The sequence below is a fragment of the Protomyctophum parallelum genome (assembly GCF_964188405.1).
Source record: "Protomyctophum parallelum genome assembly, chromosome: 9".
NCBI lineage: Eukaryota > Metazoa > Chordata > Actinopteri > Myctophiformes > Myctophidae > Protomyctophum > Protomyctophum parallelum.
Window position 1 is genome coordinate 52,662,215 of NC_139706.1, and position 24,000 is coordinate 52,686,214.

At 46.1% G+C, this 24,000-nt stretch overlaps 1 protein-coding gene across 1 annotated transcript in view; it reads left to right on the forward strand.

The window, feature by feature from the left end:
• Positions 1–730: 730 nt before the first annotated feature.
• Positions 731–24,000, forward strand: part of blmh (bleomycin hydrolase) — an 89,984-nt gene continuing 66,714 nt past the window's right edge. The window contains exons 1-5 of the mRNA XM_083773014.1: positions 731–906; positions 13,270–13,467; positions 14,084–14,193; positions 17,004–17,145; positions 20,094–20,182. Coding sequence (XP_083629140.1) covers positions 897–906; positions 13,270–13,467; positions 14,084–14,193; positions 17,004–17,145; positions 20,094–20,182 — 549 coding nt within the window. The 5' untranslated portion in view covers positions 731–896. The remainder of the gene's footprint in view (positions 907–13,269; positions 13,468–14,083; positions 14,194–17,003; positions 17,146–20,093; positions 20,183–24,000) is intronic.

A 24,000-nucleotide genomic window follows, 5' to 3' on the forward strand; every position in this document is an offset into this window, starting at 1 on the left:
ATGGTCACATAATAACCTTATATAGGATGTTAATGGTCACATATTGACCTTATATAGGGTGTTAATGGTAGGGTCACATAATGACCTTATATAGGGTGTTAATGGTCACATATTAACCTTATATAGGGTGTTAATGGTCACATATTAACCTTATATAGGGTGTTAATGGTCACATATTAACCTTATATAGGATGTTAATGGTCACATATTAACCTTATATAGGGTGTTAATGGTCACATATTAACCTTATATAGGGTGTTAATGGTCACATATTAACCTTATATAGGATGTTAATGGTAGGGCCACATATTAACCTTATATAGGGTGTTAATGGTAGGGTCACATATAAACCTCTATAAAAAACAAATAAACATTGCTTAATACCGACAGCCGGTCAGCATGAATTAATGTATTCTTGAAAGCGGTCCTTAATTTCCTTGGAATTAAAAATGTTTGAGAAATCACTGCTTCTCCAAAGAATGAATGAATGAATGAATGAATGAATGAATGAATGAATGAATGAATGAATGAATGAATGAATGAATGAATGAATGCATGCATTGATCTCTACATGAATGAACGCAGATCTCCCAGCCCATCCATCCTGGGCTACATGTGTGTAGATTTGCAGATCTGCCGTTTTTGAGGCGGAATAACCGTACAATTTTCTACATCCTGTTTCCGCCCCGAGAGGAGGAGAGACAGACCGGTAGGCAGACAGACAGACAGACAGACAGACAGACAGTGTGTGTGAGACAGACAGACAGACAGACAGACAGAGCAGAGAACAGATCTATATACCGGTGTTCCGTCTCTCTCTCGCTACTTTCTCGTTGTTCTCTGTAACGGAATAAGATACAGACACATTTCTCTTCACAACACCGTCTAACAGCAACATGGAGCCAGGTGCGTTACGCCGACATCTGTGTGTGTCTACACTCTTTCACTGTTGTTGTTTTTGTGTTTACCGTCAAGTAGCTGTTTGTTTGTACACTCTGAGTGTGTGTGTGTGTGTGTGTGTGTGTGTGTGTGTGTGTGTGTGTGTGTGTGTGGGTGTGCTTGTGTGTGTGTGTGTGTGTGTGTGTGTGACAGCTATAGGAGCTAACGAGGCTATAATAGCTACAGTTAGCTTTTTAAATGGACTTCCTATTGTTACTATATTATTATATTAATGTTGTTATTATCGTTATTATTCCTGGTCCCTTTGAAGAGGAACAGGCAACAGGCAGCCCCGTGATGACGTAGAAGTAGTGACGTGTCTCTTATTTATGTTTATTTCAAATTGTTTTGACTGTTTCTTTTTTTTTATCAGAGTCACAAGTTAGCCGGTTAGCATGTTGGCTAGCAGCATGACTTCCTCTGAGCAACACATTTAGACCAGGTCACCGGTATTGGCATAACTAAGTGGTTCCCAAACTTTTTCACGTCCCCAAGGACCCCCAAATTGATACTAATTAGCCCTGCGGACCCCCCCCCCCCATTTGAAGAGATATTCCAGGGACCCCCATTTGAAGAGATATGCCAGGGACCCCCCATTTGAAGAGATATTCCAGGGACCCCCATTTGAAGAGATATGCCAGGGACCCCCATTTGAAGAGATATTCCAGGGACCCCCATTTGAAGAGATATTCCAGGGACCCCCATTTGAAGAGATATGCCAGGGACCCCCCATTTGAAGAGATATTCCAGGGACCCCCATTTGAAGAGATATGCCAGGGACCCCCATTTGAAGAGATATTCCAGGGACCCCCATTTGAAGAGATATTCCAGGGACCCCCATTTGAAGAGATATTCCAGGGACCCCCATTTGAAGAGATATTCCAGGGACTCCCATTTGAAGAGATATTCCAGGGAACCCCCATTTGAAGAGATATTCCAGGGAACCCCCATTTGAAGAGGTATTCCAGGGACCCCCATTTTAAGAGATATTCCAGGGACCCCCATTTGAAGAGATATGCCAGGGACCCCCATTTGAAGAGATATTCCAGGGACCCCCATTTGAAGAGATATGCCAGGGACCCCCATTTGAAGAGATATTCCAGGGAACCCCCATTTGAAGAGATATTCCAGGGACCCCCATTTGAAGAGATATTCCAGGGACCCCCATTTGAAGAGATATTCCAGGGAACCCCATTTGAAGAGATATTCCAGGGAACCCCCATTTGAAGAGATATTCCAGGGAACCCCCATTTGAAGAGATATTCCAGGGACCCCCATTTGAAGAGATATTCCAGGGACCCCCATTTGAAGAGATATGCCAGGGACCCCCATTTGAAGAGATATTCCAGGGACCCCCCATTTGAAGAGATATTCCAGGGACCCCCCATTTGAAGAGATATGCCAGGGACCCCCATTTGAAGAGATATGCCAGGGACCCCCATTTGAAGAGAGATGCCAGGGACCCCCATTTGAAGAGATATGCCAGGGACCCCCATTTGAAGAGATATGCCAGGGACCCCCATTTGAAGAGATATGCCAGGGACCCCCATTTGAAGAGATATGCCAGGGACCCCCCATTTGAAGAGATATTCCAGGGACCCCCATTTGAAGAGATATGCCAGGGACCCCCATTTGAAGAGATATGCCAGGGACCCCCATTTGAAGAGATATGCCAGGGACCCCCATTTGAAGAGATATGCCAGGGACCCCCCATTTGAAGAGATATTCCAGGGACCCCCATTTGAAGAGATATGCCAGGGACCCCCATTTGAAGAGATATTCCAGGGACCCCCATTTGAAGAGATATTCCAGGGACCCCCATTTGAAGAGATTCCAGGGACCCCCATTTGAAGAGATTCCAGGGACCCCCATAAGAGTAGATTTCTACAGTTCTAGCAGTGATTCTCAACCTGTTTAATTTCAAGGACCCCCAGTTTGACATGCATTTTTGATTGATTGATTGAAATATTTATTAACAGTTTGCAGAATTACAGTATACATTTCAAGCACAAACTCAATACAAAGACTGTTAACTGTGAGTGGACGACCCAATTAAGCATTACACTTGTTTACAAGAGGGTCCACATTGTTCAATTCATCAAAAACATTTAGAGACATACAAATAGACACTTCTATGTAGTTAAAGAACAGAACAGGAATTCATCATAAGGGAAAAGAAACATATACAGTGAGGGGAAGGGGGGGGGGGGGGCGGTGGGGGATTCAGATTTTACGGTGGCCAGTTTCGAATTGCAGCCATCCGTAGGTGCCCTCTGAGAGCGGTTTTGAAGGAGTCAAGGGATTCACATGTCTTAATGACTGTTGGTAGGGCGTTCCACATTATTATACGGACCCCCATTTAATGGCATTTCTATCTCTGGGACCCCCAATTTATATTGTACAATTAATGTTAACGGATCCATTTGGTTCCATTTGTACTCTCAGAGTTACAGAGCCATAAGGGTCCATTTGGTTCCATTTGTACACTCTGAGTTACAGACCCATAAGGGTCCATTTGGTTCCATTTGTACTCTCTGAGTTACAGACCCATAAGGGTCCATTTGGTTCCATTTGTACACTCTGAGTTACAGACCCATAAGGGTCCATTTGGTTCCATTTGTACACTCTGAGTTACAGACCCATAAGGGTCCATTTGGTTCCATTTGTACACTCTGAGTTACAGACCCATAAGGGTCCATTTGGTTCCATGTGTACATTATCAGAGTTACAGACCCATAAGGGTCCATTTGGTTCCATTTGTACACTCTCAGAGTTACAGACCCATAAGGGTCCATTTGGTTCCATTTGTACACTCTCAGAGTTACAGACCCATAAGGGTCCATTTGGTTCCATTTGTACACTCTCAGAGTTACAGACCCATAAGGGTCCATTTGGTTCCATTTGTACACTCTGAGTTACAGACCCGTAAGGGTCCATTTGGTTCCATTTGTACACTCTCTGAGTTACAGACCCATAAGGGTCCATTTGGTTCCATGTGTACATTATCAGAGTTACAGACCCATAAGGGTCCATTTGGTTCCATTTGTACACTCTCTGAGTTACAGACCCATAAGGGTCCATTTGGTTCCATGTGTACATTATCAGAGTTACAGACCCATAAGGGTCCATTTGGTTCCATTTGTACACTCTCTGAGTTACAGACCCATAAGGGTCCATTTGGTTCCATTTGTACACTCTCTGAGTTACAGACCCATAAGGGTCCATTTGGTTCCATTTGTACACTCTCTGAGTTACAGACCCATAAGGGTCCATTTGGTTCCAAACTATCATTTAGCTGGGGACCCCCTGGAACTCCCCCAAGGACCCCTGGGGGTCCCCGGACCCCACTTTGGGAACCACTGAGTCATAACTGTCATAATAGTTGTATTCTACTGGTAACACATTTAGATGAGGTCACCGTTATTGACATAATCGTAGTCCTATGTTCTACTTGCCCAAAGGAAAAAAAACGAAGACGGAAATTGTTCGTCGATGCATGCTGAAAATAGCCGATCTACAAGTTCGACACGTTGTGCAGATCGTCATTATTCAAATGCAGTTCAATTTAAAGGAGAATTCCATACTAAAAGGCTTTCTTACCTTTCTTTGTAGTCGTTACGTCCCCACCAAAGAGGTCCAGGTGTTATTTTGTGCAAAAGCTCCTTATTGGCTATTTCCCCTACCATGAGCCCTACATGAATTGCATTGAATTGAATGGGAATTGAATGGGATGTATGGGGTGTTGTGCTAATTCGCTTATTTCCATCGCTCAAAATTATAATTTCTTTGTATATATCCTCTCTTCATAATGTACATAATATCCCAAGCGGCACACTTTACTACTTCTTTCGATGGAAATAAGCAAATTAGCATAACACCCCATAGCCCCATTCAATTCCCATTCAATGCAATGCAATTCATTGAGGGCTTATGGTAGGGAAAATAGCCAATAAGGAGTTTTTGCACAAAAAAACACCTGGACCTCTTTGGTGGGGACGTAACGACTACAAAGAAAGGTAAGAAAGATAAGAAAGCATTCTAGCATGGAATTCTCCTTTAACCCCCTTTTTTTACTTTCTGGGGCTGTGCGATAAAAAATGTCATATCTGGTGTTGTGTTTATAGGAGACAGAGCTCTGGACACGTTCAGGTGTTCAGACAGATATCTGGTGTTGTGTTTATAGGAGACAGAGCTCTGGACACGTTCAGGTGTTTAGACACATATCTGGTGTTGTGTTTATAGGAGACAGAGCTCTGGACACGTTCAGGTGTTTAGACACATATCTGGTGTTGTGTTTATAGAAGACAGAGCTCTCTGGACACGTTCAGGTGTTTTTTAGACAGATATCTGGTCAGGGTTTCCTGCACAATGTTATTTGCATGGTGCTGCTCCACCCCAGTGTCCGCCAAGTGTCTCCCCAGTGTCTCCCCAGTGTCTCCCCAGTACCTCCCCAGTTTCCCCCTGAGTGCCTCCCCAGTGCCACCCCAGTGTCTCCCCAGTGTCTCCCCAGTGTCTCCCCAGTGGCTCCCCAGTGGCTCCCCAGTACCTCCCCAGTGTCGCCCTGAGTGCCTCCCCAGTGCCTCCCCAGTGTCCCCCCAGTGTCCCCCCTGTGTCTCCCCAGTGCCTCCCCCAGTGCCTCCCCTAGAGAACATTAACATAGTGTCTGTGTTGTCTCCTCCCAGGCCTGTGTCCACTAGAGAACGTTAACATAGTGTTTGTTGTATCCGTCACTTCTGTTGTTAAGAGTGTTCTTCAGTACTGTAGTACTGTACTGTATGCTACTGTTATTAATCAGTACTGTAGTACCACCTGCTATGGATGTCTGTCTGCAGCCCTAAAGTCACAACTGCTGCAACAACTGAACATTTGTTCAAAGATTGTTGGACAACAACTTCAGAAACTTTATATACATCCATGTATGATAACAGCATCCTAAGGTTAGCAAGGAATATCACCTCTAATACTAAGCATGTGTTGTATGGAGAGTATAGGTTGCTACCTTCAGGAAGGAGATATGGTGTACCCGCATACAATAAAGTCAGACTAAAGAGGTCCTTTTTCCACCAGTCGACCTCGAGGCTTAATCAGGAGATGTAGCAACCATGAGGGTTATCTAGGCGGTGGATATTGCTCATGTCTTTATGTATGTAAATTGTCTTGTTCTTTGTGTTTTGTATATGTGTTTCTGCATACTTGACTGCTGTGTCGCAAGACAAATTTCAGTGTGAACTGACAATAACCCATTCTGACCGGGCACCCATTTTGGTGTCAGCATCATGTTATGCTTTAGCTATTTAAAAATAGCAGATCTACAAGCTCATATCGCGCCACCGAGTGGCGCGATACGAGCTTGTAGGTCTGCTATTTTTATTTTAATGGGTTAAGTACTATATCATATCATATCGTATCATTGTCTCCATCCAGGCCTGTGTCCAGAGAACATTAATTAGCATTAGCATGTTAGCATTAGCATGTTAGCATTGCTAGCATGCTAATGCTAACATGCTATCTTGCTAAAATGCTAACATGCTAATGCTAACATGCTAATAAGCTAACATGCTGTGTCCAGAGAACATTAACATAGTGTCTGTGTTGTCTCCATCCAGGCCTGTGTCCACTAGAGAACATTAACATAGTGTCTGTGTTGTCTCCATCCAGGCCTGTGTCCAGAGAACATTAACATAGTGTCTGTGTTGTCTCCATCCAGGCCTGTGTCCAGAGAACGTTAACATAGTGTCTGTGTTGTCTCCATCCAGGCCTGTGTCCAGAGAACGTTAACATAGTGTCTGTGTTGTCTCCATCCAGGCCTGTGTCCAGAGAACATTAACATAGTGTCTGTGTTGTCTCCATCCAGGCCTGTGTCCCCTAGAGAACATTAACATAGTGTCTGTGTTGTCTCCATCCAGGCCTGTGTCCACTAGAGAACATTAACATAGTGTCTGTGTTGTCTCCATCCAGGCCTGTGTCCACTAGAGAACATTAACATAGTGTCTGTGTTGTCTCCATCCAGGCCTGTGTCCAGAGAACGTTAACATAGTGTCTGTGTTGTCTCCATCCAGGCCTGTGTCCAGAGAACGTTAACATAGTGTCTGTGTTGTCTCCATCCAGGCCTGTGTCCAGAGAACATTAACATAGTGTCTGTGTTGTCTCCATCCAGGCCTGTGTCCCCTAGAGAACATTAACATAGTGTCTGTGTTGTCTCCATCCAGGCCTGTGTCTAGAGAACATTAACATAGTATCTGTGTTGTCTCCATCCAGGCCTGTGTCCAGAGAACGTTAACATAGTGTCTGTGTTGTCTCCATCCAGGCCTGTGTCCAGAGAACGTTAACATAGTGTCTGTGTTGTCTCCATCCAGGCCTGTGTCCAGAGAACATTAACATAGTGTCTGTGTTGTCTCCATCCAGGCCTGTGTCCAGAGAACGTTAACATAGTGTCTGTGTTGTCTCCATCCAGGCCTGTGTCCTCTAGAGAACATTAACATAGTGTCTGTGTTGTCTCCATCCAGGCCTGTGTCCTCTAGAGAACATTAACATAGTGTCTGTGTTGTCTCCATCCAGGCCTGTGTCCAGAGAACATTAACATAGTGTCTGTGTTGTCTCCATCCAGGCCTGTGTCCCCTAGAGAACATTAACATAGTGTCTGTGTTGTCTCCATCCAGGCCTGTGTCCAGAGAACGTTAACATAGTATCTGTGTTGTCTCCATCCAGGCCTGTGTCCACTAGAGAACATTAACATAGTGTCTGTGTTGTCTCCATCCAGGCCTGTGTCCAGAGAACGTTAACATAGTGTCTGTGTTGTCTCCATCCAGGCCTGTGTCCAGAGAACATTAACATAGTATCTGTGTTGTCTCCATCCAGGCCTGTGTCCCCTAGAGAACATTAACATAGTGTCTGTGTTGTCTCCATCCAGGCCTGTGTCCTCTAGAGAACATTAACATAGTGTCTGTGTTGTCTCCATCCAGGCCTGTGTCCTCTAGAGAACATTAACATAGTGTCTGTGTTGTCTCCATCCAGGCCTGTGTCCAGAGAACATTAACATAGTGTCTGTGTTGTCTCCATCCAGGCCTGTGTCCTCTAGAGAACATTAACATAGTGTCTGTGTTGTCTCCATCCAGGCCTGTGTCCAGAGAACATTAACATAGTGTCTGTGTTGTCTCCATCCAGGCCTGTGTCCTCTAGAGAACATTAACATAGTGTCTGTGTTGTCTCCATCCAGGCCTGTGTCCAGAGAACGTTAACATAGTGTCTGTGTTGTCTCCATCCAGGCCTGTGTCCAGAGAACATTAACATAGTATCTGTGTTGTCTCCATCCAGGCCTGTGTCCCCTAGAGAACATTAACATAGTGTCTGTGTTGTCTCCATCCAGGCCTGTGTCCAGAGAACATTAACATAGTGTCTGTGTTGTCTCCATCCAGGCCTGTGTCCAGAGAACATTAACATAGTGTCTGTGTTGTCTCCATCCAGGCCTGTGTCCAGAGAACATTAACATAGTGTCTGTGTTGTCTCCATCCAGGCCTGTGTCCAGAGAACATTAACATAGTGTCTGTGTTGTCTCCATCCAGGCCTGTGTCCACTAGAGAACATTAACATAGTGTCTGTGTTGTCTCCATCCAGGCCTGTGTCCAGAGAACATTAACATAGTGTCTGTGTTGTCTCCATCCAGGCCTGTGTCCACTGAAAATTAACATAGTGTCTGTGTTGTCTCCATCCAGGCCTGTGTCCACTAGAGAACATTAACATAGTGTCTGTGTTGTCTCCATCCAGGCCTGTGTCCTCTAGAGAACATTAACATAGTGTCTGTGTTGTCTCCATCCAGGCCTGTGTCCAGAGAACATTAACATAGTGTCTGTGTTGTCTCCATCCAGGCCTGTGTCCAGAGAACGTTAACATAGTATCTGTGTTGTCTCCATCCAGGCCTGTGTCCTCTAGAGAACATTAACATAGTGTCTGTGTTGTCTCCATCCAGGCCTGTGTCCAGAGAACGTTAACATAGTATCTGTGTTGTCTCCATCCAGGCCTGTGTCCACTAGAGAACATTAACATAGTGTCTGTGTTGTCTCCATCCAGGCCTGTGTCCACTAGAGAACATTAACATAGTGTCTGTGTTGTCTCCATCCAGAGAACATTAACATAGTGTCTGTGTTGTCTCCATCCAGGCCTGTGTCCAGAGAACATTAACATAGTGTCTGTGTTGTCTCCATCCAGGCCTGTGTCCAGAGAACATTAACATAGTGTATGTGTTGTCTCCATCCAGGCCTGTGTCCAGAGAACATTAACATAGTGTCTGTGTTGTCTCCATCCAGGCCTGTGTCCACTAGAGAACATTAACATAGTGTCTGTGTTGTCTCCATCCAGGCCTGTGTCCAGAGAACGTTAACATAGTGTCTGTGTTGTCTCCATCCAGGCCTGTGTCCTCTAGAGAACATTAACATAGTGTCTGTGTTGTCTCCATCCAGGCCTGTGTCCAGAGAACATTAACATAGTGTCTGTGTTGTCTCCATCCAGGCCTGTGTCCACTAGAGAACATTAACATAGTGTCTGTGTTGTCTCCATCCAGGCCTGTGTCCAGAGAACGTTAACATAGTGTCTGTGTTGTCTCCATCCAGGCCTGTGTCCACTAGAGAACATTAACATAGTGTCTGTGTTGTCTCCATCCAGGCCTGTGTCCAGAGAACATTAACATAGTGTCTGTGTTGTCTCCATCCAGGCCTGTGTCCACTAGAGAACATTAACATAGTGTCTGTGTTGTCTCCATCCAGGCCTGTGTCCACTAGAGAACATTAACATAGTGTCTGTGTTGTCTCCATCCAGGCCTGTGTCCACTAGAGAACATTAACATAGTGTCTGTGTTGTCTCCATCCAGGCCTGTGTCCACTAGAGAACATTAACATAGTGTCTGTGTTGTCTCCATCCAGGCCTGTGTCCAGAGAACGTTAACATAGTGTCTGTGTTGTCTCCATCCAGGCCTGTGTCCACTAGAGAACATTAACATAGTGTCTGTGTTGTCTCCATCCAGGCCTGTGTCCACTAGAGAACATTAACATAGTGTCTGTGTTGTCTCCATCCAGGCCTGTGTCCACTAGAGAACATTAACATAGTGTCTGTGTTGTCTCCATCCAGGCCTGTGTCCTCTAGAGAACATTAACATAGTGTCTGTGTTGTCTCCATCCAGGCCTGTGTCCTCTAGAGAACATTAACATAGTGTCTGTGTTGTCTCCATCCAGGCCTGTGTCCTCTAGAGAACATTAACATAGTGTCTGTGTTGTCTCCATCCAGGCCTGTGTCCTCTAGAGAACATTAACATAGTGTCTGTGTTGTCTCCATCCAGGCCTGTGTCCTCTAGAGAACATTAACATAGTGTCTGTGTTGTCTCCATCCAGGCCTGTGTCCTCTAGAGAACATTAACATAGTGTCTGTGTTGTCTCCATCCAGGCCTGTGTCCTCTAGAGAACATTAACATAGTGTCTGTGTTGTCTCCATCCAGGCCTGTGTCCAGAGAACATTAACATAGTATCTGTGTTGTCTCCATCCAGGCCTGTGTCCTCTAGAGAACGTTAACATAGTGTCTGTGTTGTCTCCATCCAGGCCTGTGTCCAGAGAACATTAACACAGTGTCTGTGTTGTCTCCATCCAGGCCTGTGTCCACTAGAGAACATTAACATAGTGTCTGTGTTGTCTCCATCCAGGCCTGTGTCCTCTAGAGAACATTAACACAGTGTCTGTGTTGTCTCCATCCAGGCCTGTGTCCACTAGAGAACATTAACACAGTGTCTGTGTTGTCTCCATCCAGGCCTGTGTCCACTAGAGAACATTAACACAGTGTCTGTGTTGTCTCCATCCAGGCCTGTGTCCTCTAGAGAACATTAACATAGTGTCTGTGTTGTCTCCATCCAGGCCTGTGTCCAGAGAACATTAACATAGTGTCTGTGTTGTCTCCATCCAGGCCTGTGTCCTCTAGAGAACATTAACATAGTGTCTGTGTTGTCTCCATCCAGGCCTGTGTCCTCTAGAGAACATTAACATAGTGTCTGTGTTGTCTCCATCCAGGCCTGTGTCCAGAGAACATTAACATAGTGTCTGTGTTGTCTCCATCCAGGCCTGTGTCCAGAGAACATTAACATAGTATCTGTGTTGTCTCCATCCAGGCCTGTGTCCTCTAGAGAACATTAACATAGTATCTGTGTTGTCTCCATCCAGGCCTGTGTCCTCTAGAGAACATTAACATAGTGTCTGTGTTGTCTCCATCCAGGCCTGTGTCCACTAGAGAACATTAACATAGTGTCTGTGTTGTCTCCATCCAGGCCTGTGTCCTCTAGAGAACATTAACATAGTGTCTGTGTTGTCTCCATCCAGGCCTGTGTCCTCTAGAGAACATTAACATAGTATCTGTGTTGTCTCCATCCAGGCCTGTGTCCAGAGAACATTAACATAGTGTCTGTGTTGTCTCCATCCAGGCCTGTGTCCTCTAGAGAACATTAACATAGTGTCTGTGTTGTCTCCATCCAGGCCTGTGTCCTCTAGAGAACATTAACATAGTATCTGTGTTGTCTCCATCCAGGCCTGTGTCCTCTAGAGAACGTTAACATAGTGTCTGTGTTGTCTCCATCCAGGCCTGTGTCCACTAGAGAACATTAACATAGTGTCTGTGTTGTCTCCATCCAGGCCTGTGTCCACTAGAGAACATTAACATAGTGTCTGTGTTGTCTCCATCCAGGCCTGTGTCCACTAGAGAACATTAACATAGTATCTGTGTTGTCTCCATCCAGGCCTGTGTCCACTAGAGAACATTAACATAGTGTCTGTGTTGTCTCCATCCAGGCCTGTGTCCACTAGAGAACATTAACATAGTGTCTGTGTTGTCTCCACCCAGGCCTGTGTCCAGAGAACATTAAGATTGTATCTGTGTTGTCTCCAACCAGGCCTGTGTCCACTAGAGAACATTAACATAGTGTCTGTGTTGTCTCCATCCAGGCCTGTGTCCTCTAGAGAACATTAACATAGTGTCTGTGTTGTCTCCATCCAGGCCTGTGTCCCCTAGAGAACATTAACATAGTGTCTGTGTTGTCTCCATCCAGGCCTGTGTCCAGAGAACATTAACATAGTGTCTGTGTTGTCTCCATCCAGGCCTGTGTCCAGAGAACATTAACATAGTGTCTGTGTTGTCTCCTCCCAGGCCTGTGTCCACTAGAGAACGTTAACATAGTGTTTGTTGTCTCCGTCACTTCTGTTGTTAAGAGTGTTCTTCAGTACTGTAGTACTGTACTGTATACTACTGTTATTAATCAGTACTGTAGTACCACCTGGTATGGATGTCTGTCTGCAGCCCTAAAGTCACAACTGCTGCAACAACTGAACATTTGTTCAAAGATTGTTGGACAACAACTTCAGAAACTTTATATACATCCATGTATGATAACAGCATCCTAAGGTTAGCAAGGAATATCACCTCTAATACTAAGCATGTGTTGTATGGAGAGTATAGGTTGCTACCTTCAGGAAGGAGATATGGTGTACCCGCATACAATAAAGTCAGACTAAAGAGGTCCTTTTTCCACCAGTCGACCTCGAGGCTTAATCAGGAGATGTAGCAACCATGAGGGTTATCTAGGCGGTGGATATTGCTCATGTCTTTATGTATGTAAATTGTCTTGTTCTTTGTGTTTTGTATATGTGTTCTGCATACTTGGCTGCTGTGTCGCAAGACAAATTTCAGTGTGAATTTACATTAAGTACTATATCATATCATATCGTATCATTGTCTCCATCCAGGCCTGTGTCCAGAGAACATTAATTAGCATTAGCATGTTAGCATTAGCATGTTAGCATTGCTAGCATGCTAATGTTAACATGCTATCTTGCTAAAATGCTAATATGCTAACATGCTAATGCTAACATGCTATCATGCTAACATGCTAATAAGCTAACATGCTGTGTCCAGAGAACATTAACATAGTGTCTGTGTTGTCTCCATCCAGGCCTGTGTCCAGAGAACATTAACATAGTGTCTGTGTTGTCTCCATCCAGGCCTGTGTCCTCTAGAGAACGTTAACATAGTGTCTGTGTTGTCTCCATCCAGGCCTGTGTCCACTAGAGAACATTAACATAGTGTCTGTGTTGTCTCCATCCAGGCCTGTGTCCTCTAGAGAACATTAACATAGTGTCTGTGTTGTCTCCATCCAGGCCTGTGTCCAGAGAACATTAACATAGTGTCTGTGTTGTCTCCATCCAGGCCTGTGTCCAGAGAACATTAACATAGTGTCTGTGTTGTCTCCTCCCAGGCCTGTGTCCTCTAGAGAACATTAACATAGTGTCTGTGTTGTCTCCATCCAGGCCTGTGTCCAGAGAAGGTGTCTGCGTTCACCAAGCGCCTGCAGGCGGAGCCCCGCTACCTCCTGGCGCAGAACGTCTCCACGTGCATCGACCCGCTGGAGGCCTGTCTGCACCGGCAGACCGTCCAGGACACGGTCCACATCTTCCAGCACTCTGTCCCCACCGAGGGCAAGCCCGTCACCAACCAGAAGAACTCAGGTAGGTCCACATCTTCCAGCACTCTGTCCCCACCGAGGGCAAGCCCGTCGCCAACCAGAAGAACTCAGGTAGGTCCACATCTTCCAGCACTCTGTCCCCACCGAGGGCAAGCCCGTCACCAACCAGAAGAACTCAGGTAGGTCCACATCTTCCAGCACTCTGTCCCCACCGAGGGCAAGCCCGTCACCAACCAGAAGAACTCAGGTAGGGACCCGTCACCTCCATAATACTAGGACTGTGTGTGTGTGTTCAACAACACAGCCAAGACGTTAAGCTGTGTGTGTGTGTGTGTTCAACAACACAGCCATGACGTTAAGCTGTGTGTGTGTGTGTGTTCAACAACACAGCCATGACGTTAAGCTGTGTGTGTGTGTGTGTTCAACAACACAGCCATGACGTTAAGCTGTGTGTGTGTGTGTGTTCAACAACACAGCCATGACGTTAAGCTGTGTGTGTGTGTGTGTATTCAACACATGCATCAGTAAGCAGGAACTGGGGATGGCAAACCGGAAAGTCTGGCGTGGCGTTGTGAAATCCATAATCTCGACCGCGGTGGAAAAATGATGATGACGATGATGATGTATTTTTTGGTTTCTTGTGTGTTTCCACCTCCCAGGTAGATGTTGGATCTTCTCGTGCCTCAACGTCATGCGACTTCCCTTCATTAAGAAGTTCAACATAGAAGAGTTTGAGTTCAGCCAATCATATCTGTTCTTCTGGGACAAGGTGAGTTCAGCCAATCATATCTGTTCTTCTGGGACAATGTGCGTTCAGCCAATCATATCTGTTCTTCTGGGACAAGGTGAGAGTTAATCCATTTTGACCTGAGGACGATTCTACAAATGTCTTCTAAATCCTGACAGTTTTCTGTAAAACCCTATGTTTCTATATCAGTGGTTCTCACAGGGTTAAACCCTCATGTTTCTATATCAGTGGTTCTCACAGGGTTAAACCCTCATGTTTCTATATCAGTGGTTCTCACAGGGTTAAAACCTCATGTTTCTATATCAGTGGTTCTCACAGGGTTAAAACCTCATGTTTCTATATCAGTGGTTCTCACAGGGTTAAACCTCATGTTTCTATGTCAGTGGTTCTCACAGGGTTAAAACCTCATGTTTCTATATCAGTGGTTCTCACAGGGTTAAAACCTCATGTTTCTATATCAGTGGTTCTCACAGGGTTAAACCTCATGTTTCTATATCAGTGGTTCTCACAGGGTTAAACCTCATGTTTCTATATCAGTGGTTCTCACAGGGTTAAACCTCATGTTTCTATATCAGTGGTTCTCACAGGGTTAAACCTCATGTTTCTATATCAGTGGTTCTCACAGGGTTAAAACCTCATGTTTCTATATCAGTGGTTATCACAGGGTTAAACCTCATGTTACTATGTCAGTGGTTATCACAGGGTTAAACCTCATGTTTCTATGTCATTGGTTCTCACAGGGTTAAACCTCATGTTTCTATGTCAGTGGTTCTCACAGGGTTAAACCTCATGTTTCTATATCAGTGGTTCTCACAGGGTTAAAACCTCATGTTTCTATATCAGTGGTTCTCACAGGGTTAAACCTCATGTTTCTATATCAGTGGTTCTCACAGGGTTAAACCTCATGTTTCTATGTCAGTGGTTCTCACAGGGTTAAACCTCATGTTTCTATATCAGTGGTTCTCACAGGGTTAAACCTCATGTTTCTATATCAGTGGTTCTCACAGGGTTAAACCTCATGTTTCTATATCAGTGGTTCTCACAGGGTTAAACCTCATGTTTCTATATCAGTGGTTCTCACAGGGTTAAAACCTCATGTTTCTATATCAGTGGTTCTCACAGGGTTAAACATCATGTTTCTATATCAGTGGTTCTCACAGGGTTAAACATCATGTTTCTATATCAGTGGTTCTCACAGGGTTAAACCTCATGTTTCTATATCAGTGGTTCTCACAGGGTTAAACCTCATGTTTCTATATCAGTGGTTCTCACAGGGTTAAACCTCATGTTTCTATATCAGTGGTTCTCACAGGGTTAAACATCATGTTTCTATATCAGTGGTTCTCACAGGGTTAAACATCATGTTTCTATATCAGTGGTTCTCACAGGGTTAAACATCATGTTTCTATATCAGTGGTTCTCACAGGGTTAAACCTCATGTTTCTATATCAGTGGTTCTCACAGGGTTAAACCTCATGTTTCTATGTCAGTGGTTCTCACAGGGTTAAACCTCATGTTTCTATATCAGTGGTTCTCACAGGGTTAAACCTCATGTTTCTATGTCAGTGGTTCTCACAGGGTTAAACCTCATGTTTCTATATCAGTGGTTCTCACAGGGTTAAACCTCATGTTTCTATATCAGTGGTTCTCACAGGGTTAAACCTCATGTTTCTATGTCAGTGGTTCTCACAGGGTTAAACCTCATGTTTCTATATCAGTGGTTCTCACAGGGTTAAACCTCATGTTTCTATATCAGTGGTTCTCACAGGGTTAAACCTCATGTTTCTATGTCAGTGGTTCTCACAGGGTTAAACCTCATGTTTCTATATCAGTGGTTCTCACAGGGTTAAACCTCATGTTTCTATATCAGTGGTTCTCACAGGTTTTCATGTCAAGGACCCCCAAAAGTATCTGTATTTGGCCGCCGACCCCCATCTTAAAATATGTTGTTCCAGGGACCCCCTCCCCCTCCCAGAAGCAAAGATTTGAGTCAAAACGTTTGCTCTGAAAGAATATATATTCAACGTTTTGCGACACATTTTCATGATTTTTTGAAAATAGCAGAACTACAAGCTCAGCTTGTAGTTCTGCTTTTTTGTGTTCAACAACACAGCCATGACGTTAAGCTGTGTGTGTTCAACAACACAGCCATGACGTTAAGCTGTGTGTGTGTTCAACAACACAGCCATGACGTTAAGCTGTGGGTGTGTGTGTGTTCAACAACACAGCCATGACATTAAGCTGTGTGTGTGTTCAACAACACAGCCATGACGTTAAGCTGTGGGTGTGTGTGTTCAACAACACAGCCATGACGTTAAGCTGTGTGTGTGTTCAACAACACAGCCATGACGTTAAGCTGTGTGTGTGTTCAACAACACAGCCATGACGTTAAGCTGTGTGTGTGTTCAACAACACAGCCATGACGTTAAGCTGTGTGTGTGTTCAACAACACAGCCATAACGTTAAGCTGTGTGTGTGTTCAACAACACAGCCATGACGTTAAGCTGTGTGTGTGTTCAACAACACAGCCATGACGTTAAGCTGTGTGTGTGTCTGTTCAACAACACAGCCATGACGTTAAGCTGTGTGTGTGTGTGTTCAACAACACAGCCATGACGTTAAGCTGTGTGTGTGTTCAACAACACAGCCATGGCGTTAAGCTGTGTGTGTGTTCAACAACACAGCCATGACGTTAAGCTATGTGTGTGTTCAACAACACAGCCATGATGTTAAGCTATGTGTGTGTTCAACAACACAGCCATGACGTTAAGCTGTGTGTGTGTGTTAGCTGCTACTACTACCTCCATCTAACCCTTTGCTGCCCCCCGCAGGTGGAGCGCTGCTACTACTACCTCCACGCCTGTGTGGAGTCGGCCCAGAGGAAGGAGCCCGTGGACGGACGTCTGATGCAGTTCCTGTTGTCCAATCCCACCAATGACGGCGGCCAGTGGGACATGCTGGTCAACCTCATTGGTCAGTTTGTCAACCCCTTTACAGAGCGCCGCAGCCCCGCCCCCGGAAAACAATTCCCCATTCATTTTCCCTCATAGACTTTTCAAAATGTATTTATTTAAAGATGTTTCTACGCCGCGGACAAAGACCACTCCAGTTGTGACACGTCATGACAACAAACACAATGTTTTGGGGCCGAACAAATAATTAGAAAGAAGAAAAAAAACGTCAGGTTTTTATTCTTTGTGATTATTTGTTTGGTCCAAAATATTGTGTTTGTTGTCACGACTCGAGTTGGCTTCGTACGACGCTTAAAAGGTCTTTAATGCATTGGGGATTATTTCCTGGGCCTGGTGTCGTCAGGAAAGGGGGCGGGACTGGGCCTGGCGTCGTCAGGAAAGGGGGCGGGACTGGGCCTGGCGTCGTCAGGAAAGGGGGCGGGACTGGGCCTGGCGTCGTCAGGAAAGGGGGCGGGACTGGGCCTGGCGTCGTCAGGAAAGGAGGCGGGACTGGGCCTGGCGTCGTCAGGAAAGGGGGCGGGACTGGGCCTGGCGTCGTCAGGAAAGGGGGCGGGACTGGGCCTGGCGTCATCAGGAAAGGGGGCGGGACTGGGCCTGGCGTCATCAGGAAAGGGGGCGGGACTGGGCCTGGCGTCGTCAGGAAAGGGGGCGGGACTGGGCCTGGCGTCGTCAGGAAAGGGGGCGGGACTGGGCCTGGCGTCGTCAGGAAAGGAGGCGGGACTGGGCCTGGCGTCGTCAGGAAAGGGGGCGGGACTGGGCCTGGCGTCGTCAGGAAAGGGGGCGGGACTGGGCCTGGCGGCGTCAGGAAAGGTGGCGGGACTGGGCCTGGCGTCGTCAGGAAAGGGGGCGGGACTGGGCCTGGCGTCGTCAGGAAAGGGGCGGGACTGGGCCTGGCGTCGTCAGGAAAGGGGGCGGGACTGGGCCTGGCGTTGTCAGGAAAGGGGCCGGACTGGGCCTGGCGTCATCAGGAAAGGGGGCGGGACTGGGCCTGGCGTCGTCAGGAAAGGGGGCGGGACTGGGCCTGGCGTCGTCAGGAAAGGAGGCGGGACTGGGCCTGGCGTCGTCAGGAAAGGGGGCGGGACTGGGCCTGGCGTCGTCAGGAAAGGGGGCGGGACTGGTCCTGGCGTCGTCAGGAAAGGGGGCGGGACTGGGCCTGGCGTCGTCAGGAAAGGGGGCGGGACTGGGCCTGGCGTCGTCAGGAAAGGGGGCGGGACTGGGCCTGGCGTCGTCAGGAAAGGGGGCGGGACTGGGCCTGGCGTCATCAGGAAAGGGGCCGGACTGGGCCTGGCGTCGTCAGGAAAGGAGGCGGGACTGGGCCTGGCGTCGTCAGGAAAGGGGGCGGGACTGGGCCTGGCGTCGTCAGGAAAGGGGGCGGGACTGGGCCTGGCGTCATCAGGAAAGGGGGCGGGACTGGGCCTGGCGTCATCAGGAAAGGGGGCGGGACTGGGCCTGGCGTCGTCAGGAAAGGGGGCGGGACTGGGCCTGGCGTCGTCAGGAAAGGGGGCGGGACTGGGCCTGGCGTCGTCAGGAAAGGGGGCGGGACTGGGCCTGGCGTCGTCAGGAAAGGGGGCGGGACTGGGCCTGGCGTCGTCAGGAAAGGGGGCGGGACTGGGCCTGGCGTCGTCAGGAAAGGGGGCGGGACTGGGCCTGGCGTCGTCAGGAAAGGGGGCGGGACTGGGCCTGGCGTCGTCAGGAAAGGGGGCGGGACTGCAACGCTCTATTAGGCCTGATGTCGAAATCCTGTTTAAATGATGTATCTGTGGTGCTCAATATTTCATGTCAAGAACCCCAAAAATCATCTGCATTTGAGGCCACCGACTATCTGAAAACATGTTTTTCCAGGAACCCCCACCCCCTCCCAGAAGCAAATATTTGAGTTACAGTAAACCCACTCTCGGTTCTAGTGAGCAGAAAGAATCAATAATAAGCAGACTTGGCTGACTGTAGAAAGTAACAGTACAGTAAAGAACCTGGGGGTTATTATTGATTCTGAATTGAATTTTAATTCACACATTAATCATGTTACCATGATTGCCTTTTTTCCCCTTAGAAATATTGCACGAATCAGAGCCTATTTGTCCTTGGACGATGCAAAAACGCTAATCCACGCCTTTGTTTTTTCTCGGCTTGATTACTGCAATGCACTTTTTTCAGGACTGCCTAAGAAAACAACTGACAGATTACAACTTGTCCAAAATGCAGCAGCCAGAGTTTTAACTAGAACTAAGATGAGAGAACATATTACTCCAGTTTTGGCATCACTGCACTGGCTTCCGGTTGTTTTTAGGATTGATTTTAAAATGATTTTACTTGTCTATAAAGCTCTCAATGGTCTCGCACCTTCCTACCTACATAACTGCCTGCCTAAATATGTCCCAAACCGCCCCCTAAGGTCTTCCACTGCTGGCCTGCTCGCTTTGCCTAAAAAATTGGAACTAAAAAATACGGGGAAGCAGCTTTTTCCTTCTACGGGCCGTCGGCATGGAACAAGCTCCCACTGTACCTTCGTCAGGCAGCCTCTGTAGACATTTTTAAAGCTCAGCTCAAGACCCACTTCTACAACATTGCCTTTAATTGATCTTTTATTTTTTATTTTTTGTTATTCATGTCTTCACTGTATTCCATTACTGCTTGTTTTTTAATGTCGTTGCCTTGCTTTTCTTTTATTCTCCATTGTTCTGTAAAGCACTTTGAGCTGCATTTCATGTCATGAAAGGTGCTATACAAATACAGTTTTATTATTATTATTATTATTATTATTACTCTGTAATGATATATATTCAAAGATTTGAGGCACATTTTCACAATCTTTCAAAAATAGCAGAGTGATATGATGATGTCACTAACATGACTCCTCCCACTCACAGTGATATGATGATGTCACTAACATGACTCCTCCCACTCACAGTGATATGATGATGTCACTAACATGACTCCTCCCACTCACAGAGAAGTACGGCGTCGTCCCGAAGAAGTGTTTCCCAGAATCCCACAGTTCGGAGGCGTCGCGCAGGATGAACGACATCCTCAACCACAAGGTGAGCCTTCCTCTGATTGGATGGATGGGCTGTCAGTCACATGCGACTGTTCTGATTGGATGTATGGGCTGTCAATCACATGGGACTTTCCTGATTGGATGTATGGACTGTCAAGGCCAGAAAGTAGTTTTTGAAGGGCCTCCTATATTCAGCTATAGAGCGTCGCAGCCCCGCCCCCCCCTCGAGAGACCCGGGAAATAAATCCCCGTTCATTTTCAGAAAGTATTTATTTAACCCATTCTGACCTGAGATCAGATTCATACGAGGTTTCCACTGGACACACACTGGTCTGATTAACCCATTCTGACCTGAGATCAGATTCTAAAAAATGTCAGTCGTTCTTCGATTTTGTTCGACATTTCTTTTTTCCGAAGAAATCGCCGTTCATTTTCCTCATAGACTTTTCAGAAAGTATTTATTTAAAGACGTTTATGCCGCGGACGAAGACAACTCTTGTCGTGACAACTGACAAATCATGACGACAAACAATGTTTTGGGCCAAACAAATAATTAGAAAGTAGAAAAAAACGGCAGGTTACAACACTTATTTTGTTGTTTTTCTTCTTATAAATTATTTGTCATGATTTGTCACGATCCGAGTTGGCTTTGTCCGCGGCGTAACCGTCTTTAAATAAATACTTTAGGAAAAGCCTATGGAGAAAATGTATGGAGAACCATTTCCTGGGCCACTCGTTGTTCTGAAAGGAGGGAGGGACTGCGACACTCTATTTATAGGGCGCTAGCCCCTCCTATATTCAGCTATAGTGTAGATTTATAGGGCGCTAGCCCCTCCTATATTCAGCTATAGTGTAGATTTATAGGGCGCTAGCCCCTCCTATATTCAGCTATAGTGTAGATTTATAGGGCGCTAGCCCCTCCTATATTCAGCTATAGTGTAGATTTATAGGGCGCTAGCCCCTCCTATATTCAGCTATAGTGTAGATTTATAGGGCGCTAGCCCCTCCTATATTCAGCTATAGTGTAGATTTATAGGGCCCTAGCCCCTCCTATATTCAGCTATAGTGTAGATTTATAGGGCCCTAGCCCCTCCTATATTCAGCTATAGTGTAGATTTATAGGGCGCTAGCCCCTCCTATATTCAGCTATAGTGTAGATTTATAGGGCGCTAGCCCCTCCTATATTCAGCTATAGTGTAGATTTATAGGGCGCTAGCCCCTCCTATATTCAGCTATAGTGTAGATTTATAGGGCGCTAGCCCCTCCTATATTCAGCTATAGTGTAGATTTATAGGGCGCTAGCCCCTCCTATATTCAGCTATAGTGTAGATTTATAGGGCGCTAGCCCCTCCTATATTCAGCTATAGTGTAGATTTATAGGGCGCTAGCCCCTCCTATATTCAGCTATAGTGTAGATTTATAGGGTGCTAGCCCCTCCAATATTCAGCTATAGTGTAGATTTATAGGGTGCTAGCCCCTCCTATATTCAGCTATAGTGTAGATTTATAGGGCGCTAGCCCCTCCTATATTCAGCTATAGTGTAGATTTATAGGGCGCTAGCCCCTCCTATATTCAGCTATAGTGTAGATTTATAGGGTGCTAGCCCCTCCTATATTCAGCTATAGTGTAGATTTATAGGGTGCTAGCCCCTCCTATATTCAGCTATAGTGTAGATTTATAGGGCGCTAGCCCCTCCTATATTCAGCTATAGTGTAGATTTATAGGGTGCTAGCCCCTCCTATATTCAGCTATAGTGTAGATTTATAGGGCGCTAGCCCCTCCTATATTCAGCTATAGATTTATAGGGCGCTAGCCCCTCCTATATTCAGCTATAGTGTAGATTTATAGGGTGCTAGCCCCTCCTATATTCAGCTATATATTTATAGGGCGCTAGCCCCTCCTATATTCAGCTATAGTGTAGATTTATAGGGTGCTAGCCCCTCCTATATTCAGGTAGATTTATAGGGCGCTAGCCCCTCCTATATTCAGGTAGATTTATAGGGTGCTAGCCCCTCCTATATTCAGGTAGATTTATAGGGCGCTAGCCCCTCCTATATTCAGCTATAGATTTATAGGGTGCTAGCCCCTCCTATATTCAGGTAGATTTATAGGGCGCTAGCCCCTCCTATATTCAGGTAGATTTATAGGGCGCTAGCCCCTCCTATATTCAGGTAGATTTATAGGGTGCTAGCCCCTCCTATATTCAGGTAGATTCATAGGGCGCTAGCCCCTCCTATAGGGGGCGCTAGCCCCTCCTATATTCAGGTAGATTCATAGGGCGCTAGCCCCTCCTATATTCAGCTATAGATTTATAGGGTGCTAGCCCCTCCTATATTCAGGTAGATTTATAGGGTGCTAGCCCCTCCTATATTCAGGTAGATTCATAGGGCGCTAGCCCCTCCTATAGGGGGCGCTAGCCCCTCCTATATTCAGCTATAGATTTATAGGGCGCTAGCCCCTCCTATATTCAGGTAGATTCATAGGGCGCTAGCCCCTCCTATATTCAGGTAGATTCATAGGGCGCTAGCCCCTCCTATAGGGGGCGCTAGCCCCTCCTATATTCAGCTATAGATTTATAGGGCGCTAGCCCCTCCTATATTCAGGTAGATTCATAGGGCGCTAGCCCCTCCTATATTCAGCTATAGTGTAGATTTATAGGGCGCTAGCCCCTCCTATATTCAGCTATAGTGTAGATTTATAGGGCGCTAGCCCCTCCTATATTCAGCTATAGTGTAGATTTATAGGGCGCTAGCCCCTCCTATATTCAGGTAGATTTATAGGGCGCTAGCCCCTCCTATATTCAGGTAGATTCATAGGGCGCTAGCCCCTCCTATATTCAGCTATAGTGTAGATTTATAGGGCGCTAGCCCCTCCTATATTCAGCTATAGTGTAGATTTATAGGGCGCTAGCCCCTCCTATATTCAGCTATAGTGTAGATTTATAGGGCGCTAGCCCCTCCTATATTCAGGTAGATTTATAGGGCGCTAGCCCCTCCTATATTCAGGTAGATTTATAGGGCGCTAGCCCCTCCTATATTCAGGTAGATTTATAGGGCGCTAGCCCCTCCTATATTCAGGTAGATTCATAGGGCGCTAGCCCCTCCTATAGGGGGCGCTAGCCCCTCCTATATTCAGGTAGATTCATAGGGCGCTAGCCCCTCCTATATTCAGCTATAGTGTAGATTTATAGGGCGCTAGCCCCTCCTATATTCAGCTATAGTGTAGATTTATAGGGTGCTAGCCCCTCCTATATTCAGCTATAGTGTAGATTTATAGGGTGCTAGCCCCTCCTATATTCAGCTATAGTGTAGATTTATAGGGCGCTAGCCCCTCCTATATTCAGCTATAGTGTAGATTTATAGGGTGCTAGCCCCTCCTATATTCAGCTATAGTGTAGATTTATAGGGCGCTAGCCCCTCCTATATTCAGCTATAGATTTATAGGGCGCTAGCCCCTCCTATATTCAGCTATAGTGTAGATTTATAGGGTGCTAGCCCCTCCTATATTCAGCTATATATTTATAGGGCGCTAGCCCCTCCTATATTCAGCTATAGTGTAGATTTATAGGGTGCTAGCCCCTCCTATATTCAGGTAGATTTATAGGGCGCTAGCCCCTCCTATATTCAGGTAGATTTATAGGGTGCTAGCCCCTCCTATATTCAGGTAGATTTATAGGGCGCTAGCCCCTCCTATATTCAGCTATAGATTTATAGGGTGCTAGCCCCTCCTATATTCAGGTAGATTTATAGGGCGCTAGCCCCTCCTATATTCAGGTAGATTTATAGGGCGCTAGCCCCTCCTATATTCAGGTAGATTTATAGGGCGCTAGCCCCTCCTATAGGGGGCGCTAGCCCCTCCTAT